The sequence below is a fragment of the Cyprinus carpio genome, chromosome B1 (assembly GCF_018340385.1).
Source record: "Cyprinus carpio isolate SPL01 chromosome B1, ASM1834038v1, whole genome shotgun sequence".
NCBI lineage: Eukaryota > Metazoa > Chordata > Actinopteri > Cypriniformes > Cyprinidae > Cyprinus > Cyprinus carpio.
The window spans coordinates 39,279,986-39,298,146 of NC_056597.1; the positions used below are offsets into that span (position 1 = coordinate 39,279,986).

The 18,161-nt window shown below is 35.3% G+C and overlaps 1 protein-coding gene across 1 annotated transcript in view; it reads left to right on the plus strand.

Annotated features, from left to right (window-relative positions):
* Positions 1-18,161, plus strand: part of LOC109091604 (VPS10 domain-containing receptor SorCS3) — a 190,182-nt gene that overhangs the window by 136,861 nt on the left and 35,160 nt on the right. Inside the window, 8 exon segments of the mRNA XM_042716093.1 lie at positions 789-853; positions 2,642-2,760; positions 5,876-5,965; positions 6,429-6,608; positions 10,195-10,341; positions 14,630-14,732; positions 16,617-16,712; positions 18,023-18,092. Coding sequence (XP_042572027.1) covers positions 789-853; positions 2,642-2,760; positions 5,876-5,965; positions 6,429-6,608; positions 10,195-10,341; positions 14,630-14,732; positions 16,617-16,712; positions 18,023-18,092 — 870 coding nt within the window.

Sequence of the window (18,161 nt, forward strand, 5' to 3'; positions counted from 1 at the left end):
AGGCCCACTGTACTTTATTGTTTCTCCTCTATGCCTCCTGTCAGTTTTTTTAGTTAATTTGGTTTAGTGTATTTTGCCCACTGTACTTTATTGTTTCTATATTTAGAAACCCCCCCCCCCCCCCCCCCCCCCCCCCCCTTATTGGCTAACAATGCACATTTTGCACGTCTCAGTTTTTTTTTTTTTTTTTTTTTTTTTTTTTGTGAGAAATTGACATTGTCAACATTGTCAATTGCAAGAACCGTATTAATGCAAGAATAACGCAACATTTACATTCTTAATCAATGCATTCTTACCATAGTGTACAAATACCACAGGAAGTAGCTAAGATTATGTGTAACTTAGTTCTAAGCACTGAAGGATGTTTTAGACTGTTAGTGAGAAAGCAGAGCTTTTATCTGAAGTTTGTCTTCAATGTGAGCATGAGTCACAGAAAACGGGTACACTGGTACAGCCTACTTGAGCTATAAAAGACACTGTCTAGTTAATGGTAGGGTTGTTTAAGGGCTGGTGTGCCACACAATCATGTTTCCAACAGGTGTCATCATTCTCATTTCCATTGAACTCCTTCACTGTCACCATCATGCACAAATACACCTACAAATGCATGGGTTTTAGACACGCTTCTGGTTGCAGCTGTAAATTGTACTTTGATTCTTTTCCCCATCATGCGGCTGTTTTTTTTTCCACTTTGTTGGCTGAAATGGACCTTCAGTAAGACATCTGTTGTGGATTTTTTGCCTCTGTGATAAAAATGCTTTCTCCTCGCTCTGGTGTGTCTAATGCAGGTCTGTAACCGGTTTGGACAAGGAGTTAGATCTGGTGCACATGGAGGCCCACACTCCTGATGGCCGTGAGTTGCTTCTTTCTGTCTTTGTCTGTATTCTTCACCACTGTCCTGCAATCTAGTGGTGGAATTTTGATTCGTACCAGTGACTCAAATCTTTTGATTTGGTATGCTAAAAAAGATGCATCACTGACCCTCAGGTCGTTAAATTAAATTAAATTAAATTAAATTAAATTAAATTAAATTAAATTAAATTAAATTAAATTTAATTTAATTTTATTTAATTTTATTTTATTTTATTTTATTTAATTTAATTTAATTTAATTTAATTTAATTTAATTTAATTTAATTTAATTGTTTTTAAATTCCAGACTGGAAATATTTTAAGTGGACCATTGTTTAAATATCTCAAAAAATATTTACATTTACTCATCAAAATAACAACAAAGTCTATATTATATTCTATTATATTATATTATATTATATTATATTATATTATATTATATTATATTATTATATTATATTTTTTATATTATATTATATTATATTATATTTATATTATATTATATTATATTATATTATATTATATTATATTATATTATATTATATTATATTATATTATATTATAAAGTGTATGTATAAGCATATATATGTGTAAACAAATAATTTAAGTCATTTTATTATTCACTTAACAGATTCATTTGAAAAAATGCTGGCAGATTCTTGCTCATGCCTCTCTCACTCTGATTCATTTGAAAAAAGAAAGAGCTATCAGATTTTTGCTGATGCCTCACTCGTACTGTTATTTCTGAAACAATAAGTCCGAGTACTTTTACAAACTCTATTTTCATTCAGTGTTGTTCAGACTCAAAACACGGACTGGCTCAGATGTAGTATGCTCATCCATTCAAAGAAATGCTCCTTCACAGTACACACTAAGGTTATTTCAAATTCTCTTTTTCCCCACCTTCCTTTCACATCGCATCTACTGATCTACCATACACTACTCCTTCAGTTCTGATGTTAGAGGAGAAAAAGAGATGAGACGAGAGCCCATGAACTTGGGGATGAATTCCGAGGCTGAGGATAAAGCCAGTCCTGCAGGCAGCTAGACAGGATTACCGTAATGATAAGCACACCATCTGATAGCAGATTAAAGGGATACTCCACCTAAAAAATGAAAATTTTGTCATTAATCACTTACTCCCATGACGTTCCAAACCCGTAAAAGTTTTGTTCATCTTCGGAACACAATTTAAGATATTTTGGATGAAAACAGGGAGGCTTGTGACTGCCCCATAGACTGCTAAGTTAAATACACTGTCAAGGTCCAGAAAAGTATGAAAAGCATCATCCGAAGTTCCGAAGACGAACAAAGCTTTTATGGGTTTGGAACGACATGGGGGTAAGTGATTAATAACAAAATTTTCATTTTGGGGTGGAATATCCATTTAATATAGGACCTGAAATCTCTCTGCCTTGCTTTCTTTCACTGGTTACATGCATAGTCCACTGAAAAATTAAAATTCTGTCATAGTTTACTCACCCTTATGTGAGAAAAAAAAAACCTCTCAATAACTTTTTCCATACAACAATAGTTAATAGCAACCAAGCTTCCAAAAAACAAAATTGGCTGTCATGAGGTTGAGCAAATAATGGCAGAAGTTTCAGTTGTTTGAATTAACTTTCTATTTAATATTAGATACATAATTATGAATCTTCCACCTAATGTTCCTTGAATATGATGCGTCCTTAGAGATTCTGAGAAGCAGTTAGAGGTTGCTGGACTCAATGCCCCCAGAATCAGAATCTAATTAACATCTAGAATCCTCTTTCTGTCTCTCCTTACAACAGATTGTCAGTATGTGACATGCAGAGCTCAAGCCTGCTCTGAATCCAGTAGGACATATCCATTTTCTGGTTATATTGAGACCAACTCACTTGTGGTTCAAGATGAATACGTGTTTGTTCAGGTAAGGACCAGAGATCCCTTACTTTAATATATTAATTAGATATTAAATATTTTAAATATTTGAATTAATATTTTAAAAATCGTATATTTCTTCTTCTTCTTCTTCTTCTTCTTCTTTGTAATATGTACAGTGCATTACTGGACAAATATTTTCCACAAAATTCAAAAAAAATTTTGTCAAAATAGTTTGCTACAAATAGTTTCTATTGTTCTAGTCTCTCTTTTTTATATGCAGTGTATTACTGTTTAATCTATTTACTGTGGTATATGTTGCCTAAACTGCAAGTCTGCACTTCAGAAAAATATTCTTCTTAAGCCTTTTTCTTTTTTTCTTTTTTTAGCCAGAGAATTACAGTTGGATGGGTAACCAATGCTGGAATTATTGTTTTAGTCAAGAGCATCTTCTGAAATGCTTTAGAGCAAAGAAACAAGTCAAATGGCTCCAATTAATTATTTTTGGATTATATAATGACATCCACAATTAATATAAAGTTAAGTGTGGCCGAAATAAAAAAGTACAATGATAACAGCCATTAGTCTTTGAGATAAGGACTTCCTAGAACAACAGACCTGTTGGTATTTCTCAGTTTGTTCCCACTGCGAAAAGTTTTGTCATTCCTATCGCTCCTAATTTATAAATTATGAAATGTGGAACACAGTGTGATATATAGTACATATAGACTATAACAAGTGGGATCCAAAATTTGACCTATACAGAACTTGATTAAAATATCTAACTATAGTGAGGCCCTCTGTCTTCACTCCCATGGCATTGCTGCTCATTTGCAAGAAGTTGAACTCTGCTCACCTTTGTCACATCGGCAACGCTTGCCGCCGCTCATATCAACTCAAATCTCCAAATCTCATTGAAAATGAACGACTTCTGCTTGCTTTAGGCTGCAGATCACTGTCAGTGTAATATACCTTAAAGAAATAGCTCACCCAAAAACAAACGTTCTGTCATCATTTCTTCACCTCCATGTCATTCCCAGCCAAAAACCAAAGTTTCCTTAACGTTCAGGCAATGTTTGTGTGCATAAATATGTATGTATTCATGTGTCATTTTCAACTCCCTAGTGGATCAAAATAATAATCTTATACTCAAGGGAAAAATGAAATGGTAATAGCCTAAATTTCCAATTCCATTTCAGGGCAGTTTTTGAATATATTAATTTCCATCTTCATGAAAACAATTGTCTTCGAAACATTGCATGTTAGGGTGGGAGCCATTTTAGAAATGGGCACCCAGAGAATACAAATAATTGCATCCGAAGTCATGGCCAAAACTTCAGACTGGGAATTATGAATTCCAGTATTTCCCAGGCAATGGAAAAGTTCCTCACATTGATGGCAAGTTTCAAAACATTTATTTACTATACACTCTTGGTAGTCTAACAGCAGTGCAGATAACAAGTCCTGCCAATAAGGAGTGGACGTTCAACCCCAATGTTTTGTCACGCCACATCACAGTCCAAAGAATGTGAAACAGAAAAATCGATCATCCCAATTTCTTTCGAAGTTCAACTGCCCTGGAACGCATCGATCCTGCCTGCTCCTTCCTTCTGTTGCACGCAGAGCAGCTTTTTGGAGACACGTTGGACATGCTGTTTGTTTAGAACTTTCCCTAGACTGCCGCTCTCCTTCTCTGCCTCTCTCTCCTCATTTATTGAATGCACATTACCCGCTAAGAAACAACTGTTTCTGTCATATAATCACGGAGCCATTTTATTCCATTGTTCAAATTCGGAATCCTGTTGGGTGTATACATGCCCTCTAATTGAAATTATGAAAAGAGGTGGGATAAATTAAATGTGTCTGCTACTTTTGCAGACACCTTTTGTGCTGCATAAGAATTATTCACTCTCCATTCCCCCTTGTGCAGCTGTAGGTATGACAAGCTTCTGACAGTTCCTGCTGTGTATGTTAACAACCAGTGTGTGTTTGCTACACGTGCTATCATTAGCGCCAACAATCTCCCCCGGAGCTGGGTGGGAGCAGGCGCGTTGCTTGCGAGAATTAAGATTCCCCTTGACAGAGAATAATAAGGATATTGATTGTCCTACGAGATATTTACCACTCTCCACTCTTGAACTCCAAAGGCCATCGACAAACCGAGACCAAGCAGTATTCTCCAAATCATAGTGAGGAGATTCTTTTAAACTGGTCGTTCCAAATTTAACCTGCTCGCTCCGTTACTGAATTGGCCATCTGAAATTACAGCTTTGTGTAATGTGCTGGAAAAGATAGTTAATTGATAGCTCAGATTCTCATTGAATGTGCTAGGCCTCAGGGTTGCCAAGTCTGCAGTTTTACTGAGGAATTGGGTTACCGTTACTTTGCCGCAGGTTTATTTTTTATTTTTTATTTTTTTAAACCCGCGGGTTAAGTGATCTCTCCCCCACCCCAAACTATGTCACTATTCCCCCCAGAATGCAATTTTGATGGAACGGCAGAGTTTTGGGGTAGTTTTGTGTAGCAGTTGGTTTTGTTTTGTTTCGCAATTTTGGCTGGGTTTGTTTGGCTGTTGGGTTTGGTTTTTTTTGCTGTTGGTAGAAATGGTGATAGATATTCTGCTATACTGCGGTAGAACATTACAAAATAAAATTGTGACGTGTTAGGTTAAAATGCACAATACTATTTGGTGGGTTAGTTTAACTCAGGGATGTCCAACTCTGCCCATAAAGGTCCAGTGTAGAGTTTAGCTCTAACCAGATCCGACACTTTTTTTTTGTTGTTTTTTTGGAAGTTTCTAGTGAGTCTCAATACCTTGATTAGCTGGTTAAGGTGTATTTAATTAGGATTGGAGTAAATCTCTAATAGACAGTAGACCTCCAGGAAAAGTTTTTTGACACCATTGTTTTAACCCAACATATTTACCCAGTTCTGAGTTACCAGCTATATTTAACAAAGCCAACATTAAAGTTTATATTTCAATATACACCATTAGTGTTGTATACAATTACTCATACTGTGATAAAAGATTTTGGTCATATGACCCACCTCTAAACTTTTGTTCAAAGTACAAAGACAAATCAATAGTTACTGTCAATAGATTTTCCCAGTTTTGATGCCAGTTATTTGATATGTGAGATATGTGTTATATGTTCTCCATACAGGTGACGACCACTGGCAGAGCGAGCTACTATGTGTCCTATCAAAGAGAACCTTTTGTACGCATTAAAATCCCCAAATACTCCCTGCCCAAGGTAAGAGACTACCTAAAATTTCGAATGAATTAGCTAGAGTGGACAAAGTATTTTCATTAGACAACTAGATTCGGAAGGAAAATAGACAACAGGAGAACATACTTTTTATGATTTGATTATTTATTAGCTTTTCATTAACACTCTGTAGTTCCTTTGCTAACCCAGTGGTTTTGGCCTTTATAATGACATTTATTGGAGTGGATGAATGATCAGTCAAAAGTAAAGGTTTTTAGTTACTAATGCCGAGCACGTTTCTGCACATTCCTGTTGAATAACTGAAGTGCAAAATCTGTTCACTTGGCTTGCTTTGGTCAGGTGGGCATACATTAAAACACATGTTCAACATCTAATCCTGTAGATCATGCCCACTGAGAACTAGCAGGGGTCCTCGCTAATGACTTCTGCTTTCGTTTTTCTCACCCTCAGCTGTCTTTTCCCCTCTTTTTCTTTTTCTGTTTTCCAGGACATGCATATTGTGAGCACAGATCAAGGTCAGGTTTTCACCGCCGTCCAGGAGTGGAACCAGAATGATACCTACAACCTGTACATATCTGACACGCGTGGGGTGTACTTCACCTTGGCTTTGGAGAACGTCAGGACCAGCCGTGGGCTCGGAGGCAACAGCATGATCGACCTTTACGAGGCATAACTTCATCCCAAACTTGTTAACAAGCTAACATTAGCCTTCAAGTCAACGACTTCATGCTAGATGCCCATTACTCCTCGGACTGCATTAGAATTCATGTCAGATGCTACTTCTCACCCTGGCACTCAAGCATAGCCCACATTATCTTAAGCCTCTGGGGAATTAGCAAGCGTAAATGAATGATAGCATTGAAGACAGAGAGATAAATTGAGTTGTAGTTAAATGTTGTCGAAGGGGGAGAGGAGAAAGATTGCTGAATCAATGGGAGCTGCTCGTGTTTTGGGTATGATTCCTTTTTAAAGGGATCCTATCACGAGGAATGAAGTTTCCCTTGATCTTTCGAGATAAAAGATTCATTGTACCATGAAGACATATCGTAACTTGTTTCCTTCTGGAAAATCTTGCTCAAGTTTAGCTGTGTTTTGGAGCATAGCTGGTTTCTTAGCCGACTTAAGCTCTGTTATGAAATACTGGTACTTCAAAAAACAACCATTCTCAAATTCAAAAAATTCAAATTATCTTAATTGCTCCAAAGCACACATTTTATTATGTCTGTTCAATAATTTGGAGGTTTTTTTTTTTTTTTTTTTTGTCTAAAAATCTAAAGAAGCTTGGGTGTCTTTATTATAGGCACAAGCATCCATCTTAAGGATTTATTGGAGACTTTTTAGAAAAAAAAAGGAACTCTTATAAAAGCTAATAAAAGCAAAGAACAACATGTGAGACTAAGTGAAAGGAAGTGCCTTTCTCTCTATCAATTTCTCCTGTTGTCTCTCTTCCTCTATTCTTTAAACACCTCTCAGTGGTAGTCTGCATTATACTTCTTTTGGGTCAGTGGCATTGTTCTGCTTTCTTCTTTTAATAAGAGTAGGCTATTAGACTATTTTTGTTTTTTTAAATCTCGTACCAAGTATGAAGCACTAAAGTGAAGTGTTTCTTTTTTTTTTTTTTCTCTCTTCTCAGGAATATTCAGGTCAATGTATATATATATATATATATATATTTTTTTTTTTTTTTCTCTCTTCTCAGGAATATTCAGGTCAATGTATATATATATATATATATATATATATATAATATAATAATAATAGATATATACATATATATATATATATATAATTATATATATATATATAATTTTCCATTTAGACCTTTATGATTTACATTCATATCTATGCTAAATAATAAAATCACTACTCACTAGTCTACCACAATCGATAAATCCTCACTAGAAAACTTGAGTATCGGAAGTATCAGTATCTCAAGATCGATCCGCCTGTCTGTGGCCAGAACTCTCACACTGCCTGCAGTTTTTCTGTAAGAATAGATTTGTCAATTGAGCTCAAGGAAACCATTCCTCCTTCTTGACAGTAAGACATTAACATCAGAATATGGTCGCTCTTAGCATATACTATATCATATTATACCTCATTCGTACTAAGCACACAGAAATATTTATAAATAAACATTTGCTTCCGCATCAGAGCTATATACTTAACATAGTATCAAAATTGCAAGCAAGTATCCGTTTCTAGCACAATTTTCCATAAAATCACTACTCAACAGTCTACCACAATCAATACTATTTTGTGAGGATAAATCCCCACAGGAAAACTTAAGTATCGGAAGTATCAATATCTCAAGATCGATCCACCTGTTTTAGTTTTTCTGTAAGAATAGATTTGCCAATTGAGTTCAAGGAAACCATTCCTCCTTCACGACAGTAAGACATTACCATCAGAATATAGTCGTTCTCAGCATATACTATAACATATTGCTTTAAAATTAGCAGCCTGTACTAAGCACAAAAAAATTGAGGAATGAAACATTTGCTTCCCTTGTCCAAGGCAGCTAAAAATAGTCTCCATTAGTGAGTGCAAGCAAGTATGGTTTCATTAATGCATTGGTTATGATGCATCTCCCCACTTCTGTGCCAAGGCGGGCTCAAAGCACGCTCACCCTGCCAATACTGAATCAGCAGTCCATCCATATCTCTAATAGATTGCAGCAGCCTTCATTAATGCTTATTGAAAACTGTCTTTTTTCACTGAAACTCCAGCTGGAGCCTAAGATGTGGCTCGTGACTGGACGTTTGTCATATTTATCTGCCTACTGATCAGCGAGAAGTGGGGTTGTTTTACTTTTATATATTTTTTATAACAGTAGTGATTGATAATGCATATTTTGGTTCTGGCACTCTGTGCACACACTTCTTTGGTGTTGGCATCAGCGGCGTGCTGCCCTGTATGCAAAGTACACACACTGCTTACCTTGGCAACACTAGAATTCAAGTATATACTACTGTTTAAACTTTTTTAACATTAATATTTTATCCAGCAAGGATTCATTAAATTTATCAAAAGTGACAGTAAAGACTTATAAATTAAAAAAACAAATTGCTTTATTAATTAAATAAATATATAAAATATTAAATTAATAAATAATTTTATGAATTATTTCAAAAATATTAAGAATTATTAATAAAAAATATGGTAGCCCAAGCTCACTGACATGGTATTACAGGTGTGTGTGTGTGTGTAAAAAATTAATAAAAAAATAAAATAATAAAAAAAAAAAACCTCTGCTAACTTTTGAAATATAAATGTCATTGCTTTACATAAAATATCAAAGTGGCAATAAAAATAAATTATGCTGAGTTTTTTTTTTTTTTTGACATTTTTATTTGCATCTGATCTAAAAGTTTATTATAAGTGGATGTACAACATAATTTCCCAAAGTTGCCGCTGGTTTCCTATTCGTCTTTCCTCCCATTTGAAAACTCTATCATTGCTGTTCACCAACATATGATGCACTAGCTTCTTAAATAATTTACATTATGTGCAGTTATTACATTATGAGTTGCTACACACAACAAGATCTTCTTGGTCATTTTACTCTTGTTTTAAACAGAAGTATTTAAGGCTAGAGATCTTTGCTTTGTTTGCTCAGTTGCTCTTTTGATTATTTGCATAGCGCTGAACACATACTTGTGATGAATTCACTGTAAACACGAACGAGCAGCTGAGCCGCTCACTGAAGTATGACCCGATTTGCAGAGCATGCTGAATATGAACCGCTGTACCACAACCAGTATATCCATCTTCTTCCTGGAGAACATTGGAATGGAGAGATGGAAGCTAAAGGATAATAAATAATTACTGCTGTGATTGACACGTCTGGCCAGCGGAGGAGGGGACCTCATTAGTCGTGTCCATCCAATGCGGCTCCGTCTCTGTGACACTGTCAAATGCAGTCCCTATTAGTGCCACTTACAGATTCGGACCCTGCCTTAGAGCATGCTTCGCTAGCAGGACGCGATTTAAAACGGGTCGCTAGCACCACTGTCAAGATTCAATATTGCTAAGTTTGGGCTTGTTTTAAGCTGAGGATGAGCAGCCTGGCACTGGGTTAGATGCTTGTCAGCTAGAGTAATAGCATGTCAGCTAGCTTGGGCTATCATAGAGTGGGCGTTAGTGTCTGCGTAATTAAGAGACTTTAGTAGATGACAGTCAGAAGCACTTTAACGGTGAATGTAGATGTTCATGTTCATATTTGTATCATATTTCTTTCCCCTTGTTCCCAGGTAGCAGGGATTGAAGGTATGCTCATTGCTAATAGGAAGGTGGAGAACCAGGTGAAGACGTACATTACTTACAACAAGGGCCGAGACTGGAGGCTTTTGCAGGCGCCCACTACTGACCTGGCAGGAAATCCCATTCATTGTGTGCTGGTAAGAAAATTTAATTTAATTTTATTTTAACACACACACGCACTCACACACACACACACACACACACAAAGGCATGTTTTGGCACACACACACACACACACACACACACACACACACACACACACACACACACACAAACATTTTTTATTTATTTATTTATTTATTTATTTTTAATTGGTGAGTAAACTATTCCTTTACTTTGGTCCGTTTGATATTCACGTTAATCATAACTAAAATATACACAATTGATTTCATTTATTTCATAACAACATTTGTTTTATTAATGAGTGAACTCTTCCTTTAACTCAGTTAGTTTATTATTACAGTTAATCATTACTAAAATACCTACAATTATGTTATTTTATTTTGTTTTTGTTTAATTTAGTTTTTGTTTTATATTTGTTTTGTTTCTTTTGTTTTATTAGTTGGTGAACTATATTTTTAACTTGGTCTGTTTGTTATTCATAATTATTTTTTTGTTTTAATGTTTGTTTTATTTTAATGTATTATTTTCGTTTTTTTTAGTAGTGATTTAACTGGTCCTTTAACTTGGTTAGTTCTAAATATACAGTTTTTTTTTTTTATTTTTTATTTTTTTTTTATGCCAAGTTTTATTAGTACGTGAACTATTCCTTTAAGTTGGTATGTTTGTATACTAAATACATAAAATAATTTAATTGTATTGTTTTATTTATTTTGTTTTAGTTTTTTTTTATAAATAAAGGAATAGTTAACTTGCTTACAAGCATTATATTAAAATTAAATTAAATTAAATTAAATTAAATTAAATTAAATTAAATTAAATTAAATTAAATTAAATTAAATTAAAGTACATACAGTATAAAGTATTTGTAGTTTTTGTAAGTTGAAGGAATAGTTCACTCACTAATACAGCACTCTGGTGATTTGATTTGATTTGATTTGATTTGATTTGATTTGATTTGATTTGATTTGATTTGGTTTGGTTTGATTTGATTTGGTTTGGTTTGATTTGATTTATGGGTCAGTTTGTTATTTGTGGGAAGAAAAAATAAATCTAGACCAAATGTTCTAGGAAATTTTGGAAATATTTATTTTGTTAGCTTGTGGCTAGCTTAACTGTCTAATTCTTTCAACGTAATATTCTTTCTCCAACAGATTTGATTAAAGGCAACAGACTCTGTAATGCGTAATCAGAGATGATATTAGATCTACTCAAGTAATACGTTTTTATTATTTGTAAATGGGACATAGTTTCAGGGTATTGAAATGCACAGAGAATCATTCATATTTAGCAGCCATATCATGTTTAGAGGCAAAAGAAAAACATCAAGGCTAAAGAAACACACACAGAAAGCTCCAGCAGACTGAAGAGGCTGTAATAGTCCTCGGCTTTGACACTCTCATTAGCCTCCTATAATCCTTACGATTACCGACTCGAAATCCTGTTGCCTTTGCTGTCCATGTAATAATGTCAAGCCATTTATTGAGGGGATGAAAAGGGCAATTTGTGGTGCATGGAGAGCATATATAATTATTGTTTTGTTATGTTGGAGATCCCAGGAGAGTTGCTTCTCTGCTTTAATGTCAGATCCCTGTCTTTTACTGGTAATGACTGTAAAAGGAAATTAGCGTTCATGGTAAGGGTAGCGGTCTCGACAGAGGGCACGCCATACATGATTACATTGCATTATTTGTCCCTTTTTTTGGTGTAAACCGCAGTCGATATGCTATTGTTATTCATTTGAGCTTTTCAAGTTGTTATCTTTTTAGTGTTGGATAAATGAGTACGTGATACCCACTTTTGCACTCAGTAATAAAACATCACACCTGCCCTTTATTACAAAACCAAATACACTCTTCTACAAGTCATTGCTTGAGGCTGTGTACATTTGTAAGCATCGAAGCTACATGTTATTTCTGAGTATTTACTAACACAGACCAATCACCTGGAAGATTGAGATTACAATTTACCAACAGTAAAATGAAATCAAATCCTACTTTTTTTTTTCTGATTCTGACAAGAAAAATTAAGTAGACAATTTGGTAACACTTTATTTTAAGGTGTCTTTGTTACACGTTACATGTACTTACTATTATAATAATAATAAATTATGCATAATTACATGCAAGTAACCCTAAGCCAAACCTTAATTCTAAGCCTAACCATATAGTAAGTACATGTAGTTAATTAATATTACTCAGTACTTAAATGTATAATTACACTGTAACAAAGACACCTTTAAAATAAAGTTTAACCGGTCATTTTAATTTTATTATAAACTTCCACAAAATTTTAATTTTTGAGTGAACGGTTGCTATTTCTATTAAGTTGGCCGTACCACGTGATAAAAACTGAAATAGAGCATCCGTGACGTGCCATCAGCTGCTTCCAGTGCAGACAGCTGATTATAATGAACACGATTTAGTTTTGACGAGTCATGTCACACCATAGTGTTATGCTGCATTCCAATCCGGGAAATTAACTTCCTACTTTGAAAAGTGTAATAGAATCCCACTTAAACTTGGAAACAGAAAATCATCCCTCAAGACATTGTGTACCTTTGCAGCACCCAGGGAGACATCATAAGCGAACAAAATACATCAATGAGTCATAATTCTTACATTATGTGATAAAAATGTTTGCAAATGTTAGCAGAGACAGGTGTGATCCTGTATGTTGATAATTGTGCACCTATAGAACATGTTAACATTGCACAGCAATGTTTATTCTCTGTAATTTGGATGCCAGACAACTTCTTTGTTCATAGTCGAACACCTGCTAAGCGAAGATTGCTATTGACATTTTGTTTTGTATCGTCTGGCCTTTATGATATTAAGTAAGAGACATCAGGTTGGAACATTCTACATTTGAATTTAAACAGAACAGAATTATTCAGAATTATTATAAGGGGTGATATGACGCTGCTAAAAAAAAACTTTATTTTGTGTATTTGGTGTAATGCAATGTGTTTATGCAGTTTAAGGTAAAAAAAAAAAAAACAACAACAAAAAAACTTAGAGTTTTTTTTTTTCCACATACTGTACATTATTTTGCTCCTCATGCCATACTTTGAAAACGTGTCGATTTTTACAAAGCTCATCGTTCTGAAAAGTGAGGTGTGCTCTGATTGGCCAGCTTTGTGATTGGCTGAATACCTCAAAAGTGTGACGGAAATGTTACACTCCTTGCCATACTGTCATGATGCCGTGTCTTGTTGTGACGAGACAAAACCAATAAAACCCATTACAAACAAGGCATTTGTTGCATCCAGTGGGGACATAACTACTGATTATAATGACTTATATTGTCTTTTTACGCATTGCGTTGCGTATCGCGCTCCGTAAACATAAAACCATTTGTCTGCATTTGTGATCGAAGAAACGACAAACAACAAGCACTACTCTACACTGCTCAAAACTCGTGTTTGAATCATCAGTGGCCAATTCTTTAAATATGAAAACATACTTACAGATTGTGAGTCAGAACAGCTGGCATTGTAGGTTTAGGAAACAATCCTCCATTGAATGCGTTGCACACACACACACACGGATATTTGGTTTGTACTGTTCTGGAACAGTGTTGTAAATACAACTTAACCATTGATTTCTTGTTGTGTCCTCTTTTGGAAGGCCAAACAAAGTAGTTTCGCTTTCACAACAAAAAAAGCGTATCTTCTATATAACGTGGGGGGGGGAAACAATACTACAGTGAGAATCAAAATTACTCCTCCTTTCTTTGTATGAACATTTGGACGATTTATGGAAATCGTCCCACACAGTGACGTAGACATGTGGGGGCATGTTTAAACGAGGCGTTTTAGGAGGGAGTGGAAGAGTCTTAACTTTTATAAAGAATATCTCTTTGGGTTTGAGACTTTAGTCTTTGCAACTTTAGGGTTCTTATCTATGCACGAACAGCTTGTAACACTACAAAGAGAAAGGGAAACTTAAATCATATGACCCCTTTAACTTGATTGACCGAGTTTGCTTTGTAGATTTATCTGAACTGTGTTATTTTGTTTACACACAGATCTCCAACTGCAAGATTAACGGTATCCGGTATGCAATAGATCACCCAGCGTTATCCATGTTTCTCCAGGGTCATGACAGTGAATTATAGGAGTTGCTTCTGTATTATGAATTGTGTAATAAAGTCACCTGCATTATAGCCAAGGCAGCAGCACTCGTGCACTTATTGTCTTAGACTTTCTCATGCCTGCGGGATCACGTCCGCTCCTTTTGATTGACAGCTACATTATAGCTTTGTTGTGGCTAATGGAGGATGTGTCACTTTCTCTCTGCTCAGCCGTTTTGCTCGCTGCACCTACAACTGCAGATGTCAGAGAACCCATACCTCTCAGGCTCCATCTCCACCAAGAGCTCTGCACCAGGAGTCATCGTGGCTACAGGTAAATGAAAACATGAGCGGCATGTGTGGGACTGTCATGTTCAGCGTTGTTGGGTGTGTTGGCATGTTTGTAAGAAATTTAAACATTGCTTGTTATGTCAGGCTGGTCACTAAGGATGCTTTTATGCCAGAGCTTTTGCTGCAGACCCTCATGTTTGTTTGCAGTTAGTGTTTGGACCATTTAGTTGGTGTGAAAGTGGAATTTGGCTCCAAGTGAATATGTAGTTTGGAGTACGACTCAGCTTTTTTGTGAGCAAATCATCCTAAATCACAAATACAAACAACTTTTAAATGGATATTTCACCTGACAATGAAAATTATTTACTTGCCCTCATGTCATCTAGTTCAAAAAGACTGCTTTTGTTCTGAAGTTTGTGTTGGGTGTTTGGAATGAAATGCATTTTCGGAATGACATGATGGTGAGTAAATGATGAAATAATTTTCATTTTTAGGTTTGTGCCTATAATTTGCATCTTTGACCTCTCATGGTCAGTTTGGTATAAAAGACCCCCAAACCTTTGAACAGTAGTATATATTTTATTTTATTTTATTTTATTTTATTTTATTTTATTTTAAAGGGGGGTTCAAGTTCTAATATGGCCTTACAACAATGTGCTCCACCTAACAGACCCCTCTTTATGGGTGGATAATGTAAAAAAAAAAAACGTATTCATGAATGTAGACCACATATTTGTAAAATTAATATAGAAAAAAAACCATTTTGAAAACCAAGTGCTTTTACATAAACTTCAAAAATAATCAGTGTAAATACTCTTATAACTATACTATAATTTTAACTATACACTTGTTCTGTACTTTAATTAGTAGTCAGGTGTCAAATATTTGTCAGTTTTGAAATAGACCCTCATTTTAAATATACAAAAGATCTTTAAACATGAACAGCTCTCTCATTTCACATTCCCAGTGGGTTTGCTGTTAAAGTTGTCACTTGAAGGAAACAAACTCATTTCTCACAGGCAACTCAAGGACGTACAATCACTTTCACTCAGTTCATTGTGACAGTCTTAGAAGAGGGCAACAGCACACAGCAGAGGAGACTGCGGGAGGGTTTATGCTAGATGTTTGTGTGTGTGGGTGTAAAACAACACAACTACAAAACACAAGAGTAGAAGCTGTGGCACTCACCTTATCTTTATCTTGCTCTCTCTTCTGTAATTCAGAGTCATTAGAGAGGAACTTGCTCAGAAGTTTCTTTTTTATAAGAAAGCTCATCGGTCTGAAAAGCGAGGTGTGCTCTGATTGGTCAGCCATCCAGTGCTTTGTGATTGGCTGAATACCTCAAGCGTGTGACGGAAATGTTACACTCCTTACCATACTGCCATGATGCCGTGTCTTGGTGTGATGAGACAAAACCAATAAAATGAGAATTGATGACATTGTAAAAGTATGGAGATATAAAATGAGTATGGGTAGCATAGCTCATATCATTCGGTCTTGGATAAGACATTTGATAAGAAGTGTTTGAGTTTATACTGTGGAACTTTATTTTTAATTTCAGACATTTGTGTCTTGGTAATCCTGAGCACAGTGTGAGACATCAAGATTTGTTCTTCTCAAAACCTCCATTTAACCTAATTGGAAGCAACCATTTTTTGTCCAATATGATTGTGTGCCAGGATTGTGGGCTCATGAACATGCCAGTCAGAACTGAGTTTGTTTGTATGCATGTTGTGAGTATATTGAGTTTGTATGAGCATGGATTGAGCAAATATTGAACCATGCTGTCTGACCTCAGTTACAAAAGCTGCTTATTCAAGTACAAATACACATTTGTTGATTTATGAATTTTGAATGTGTTATGCTGGTGTTTGACATTGTTTCATTATTTAACACAATTATTTTTTGGATTTGGTTTGTTTCCCAGGAAATATTGGCTCTGAGCTGTCTTATAATAATGTGGCGATGTTCATTTCATCAGATGCAGGCAATAACTGGAGACAGGTATGGCTGGTTCACACTGGTTCATACTACCCATTTAGCCACTTGATAGCAAAAACTTTTTTTTAAGTAAACTCACAGAGGGTTTTTAACTGTGATACACTCGTGTCGAGTAACCAGCAAAAATACCGGAAGTGGCGCATTCAGTGAATGAGAATCCATGAAATGCATTATTAGACCATTTTCCAAGGCTGCGTGATATATTAACCCCTTTTAAAAAGCGTAATAAATCATAATGCTATTGTGAATTCACAAATGTTACGATCCGGTTAAATAAATATATGTGATGCCAGTTTAATGCATGAGCTTTAATTACTTATATGCGTGTAGTTAACGTACATGCGTTTCAGAGTGGCTCCATTCACAGTAAATGCTGCTCCACACAAACTGTTATCATTTACATTTATAGAGCATCTCAAACGCAATCTCTGTATATTTTTGTGAGTTTGCGTTAATTATGCCATTCATCTGGGAATGCAACATGTGCCATGTCATCAGATTTGTAAGGTAAATCATTTATAAACCGATGCAAACACAGAAGAATACATTAATATCTTTCTTAATATGCTAACTGTTCATCGTGATTTCAAAATAAAAGTTTAAACCCTCGCTTTGAGTTGACATGTTTTGATGTCCACATATTCAAGAAATTACAGTGATGGTAGCATTTCTGTTGTAAAGAAAGGGCCAAATATTCAAGATTAAATGATCATTAAAATTTGTTAAGTCAATTTAAGAATTAGACTGCGCAGTATGGTGTAGAAAGCAGTTGTCAGGCTGTTGGCACCCTCTGCAGTCTTTATAATGCGTAATGTACATTAGCACTATTATTTATCATATGTATTTTATGTAATTATGTAAAGACAATTGTTCGCTTAGGTCTATTTTTATTACCACGAAAAAATAACTATAATTATTCGATTACTCAATTAATGGTCAGAATAATCGACCGATTACTTAATTACCAAAATAATCATTACTGACAGCCCTAATCTTGAGCTTGTATTAACCACAAACCTTATATTTCAGGCATTATACCAAAAACCCATTTAAAAACCCCCACTGATTCAGAACAATGGAACCGGAAGTGCTTAAATTGTAACTTTGGCTGGGTTTTGTCCTTCAAAAATACGTCATCTCTGTAGAACCCCATTGCAAAAACCGAAAAGGTTAAACCAGAGTACAAAAACTAGAAAAACTATTTTATGACTGTGAGAAAAGTACACAGATGTCAACGCAAAAGTGGCTTTTTGAGCCTATTTGTGTTATATTTTTGAGATTATTTGTTGTTTTTGTTGAAATTATGCAGATTTTTTTATTACCATGATGCAGTGTGGTTTTTGGACAAAGGTGGAGCTTTGGTTGCCGTGAAGCAGCCCACTGTGCCCACTAGACATCTTTGGTAGGTGAAAATAAGCTTGCTTCTGCCAGGTTTATTCATGCTGGTTTGGTGAAATTCCTGCTTCAGTTA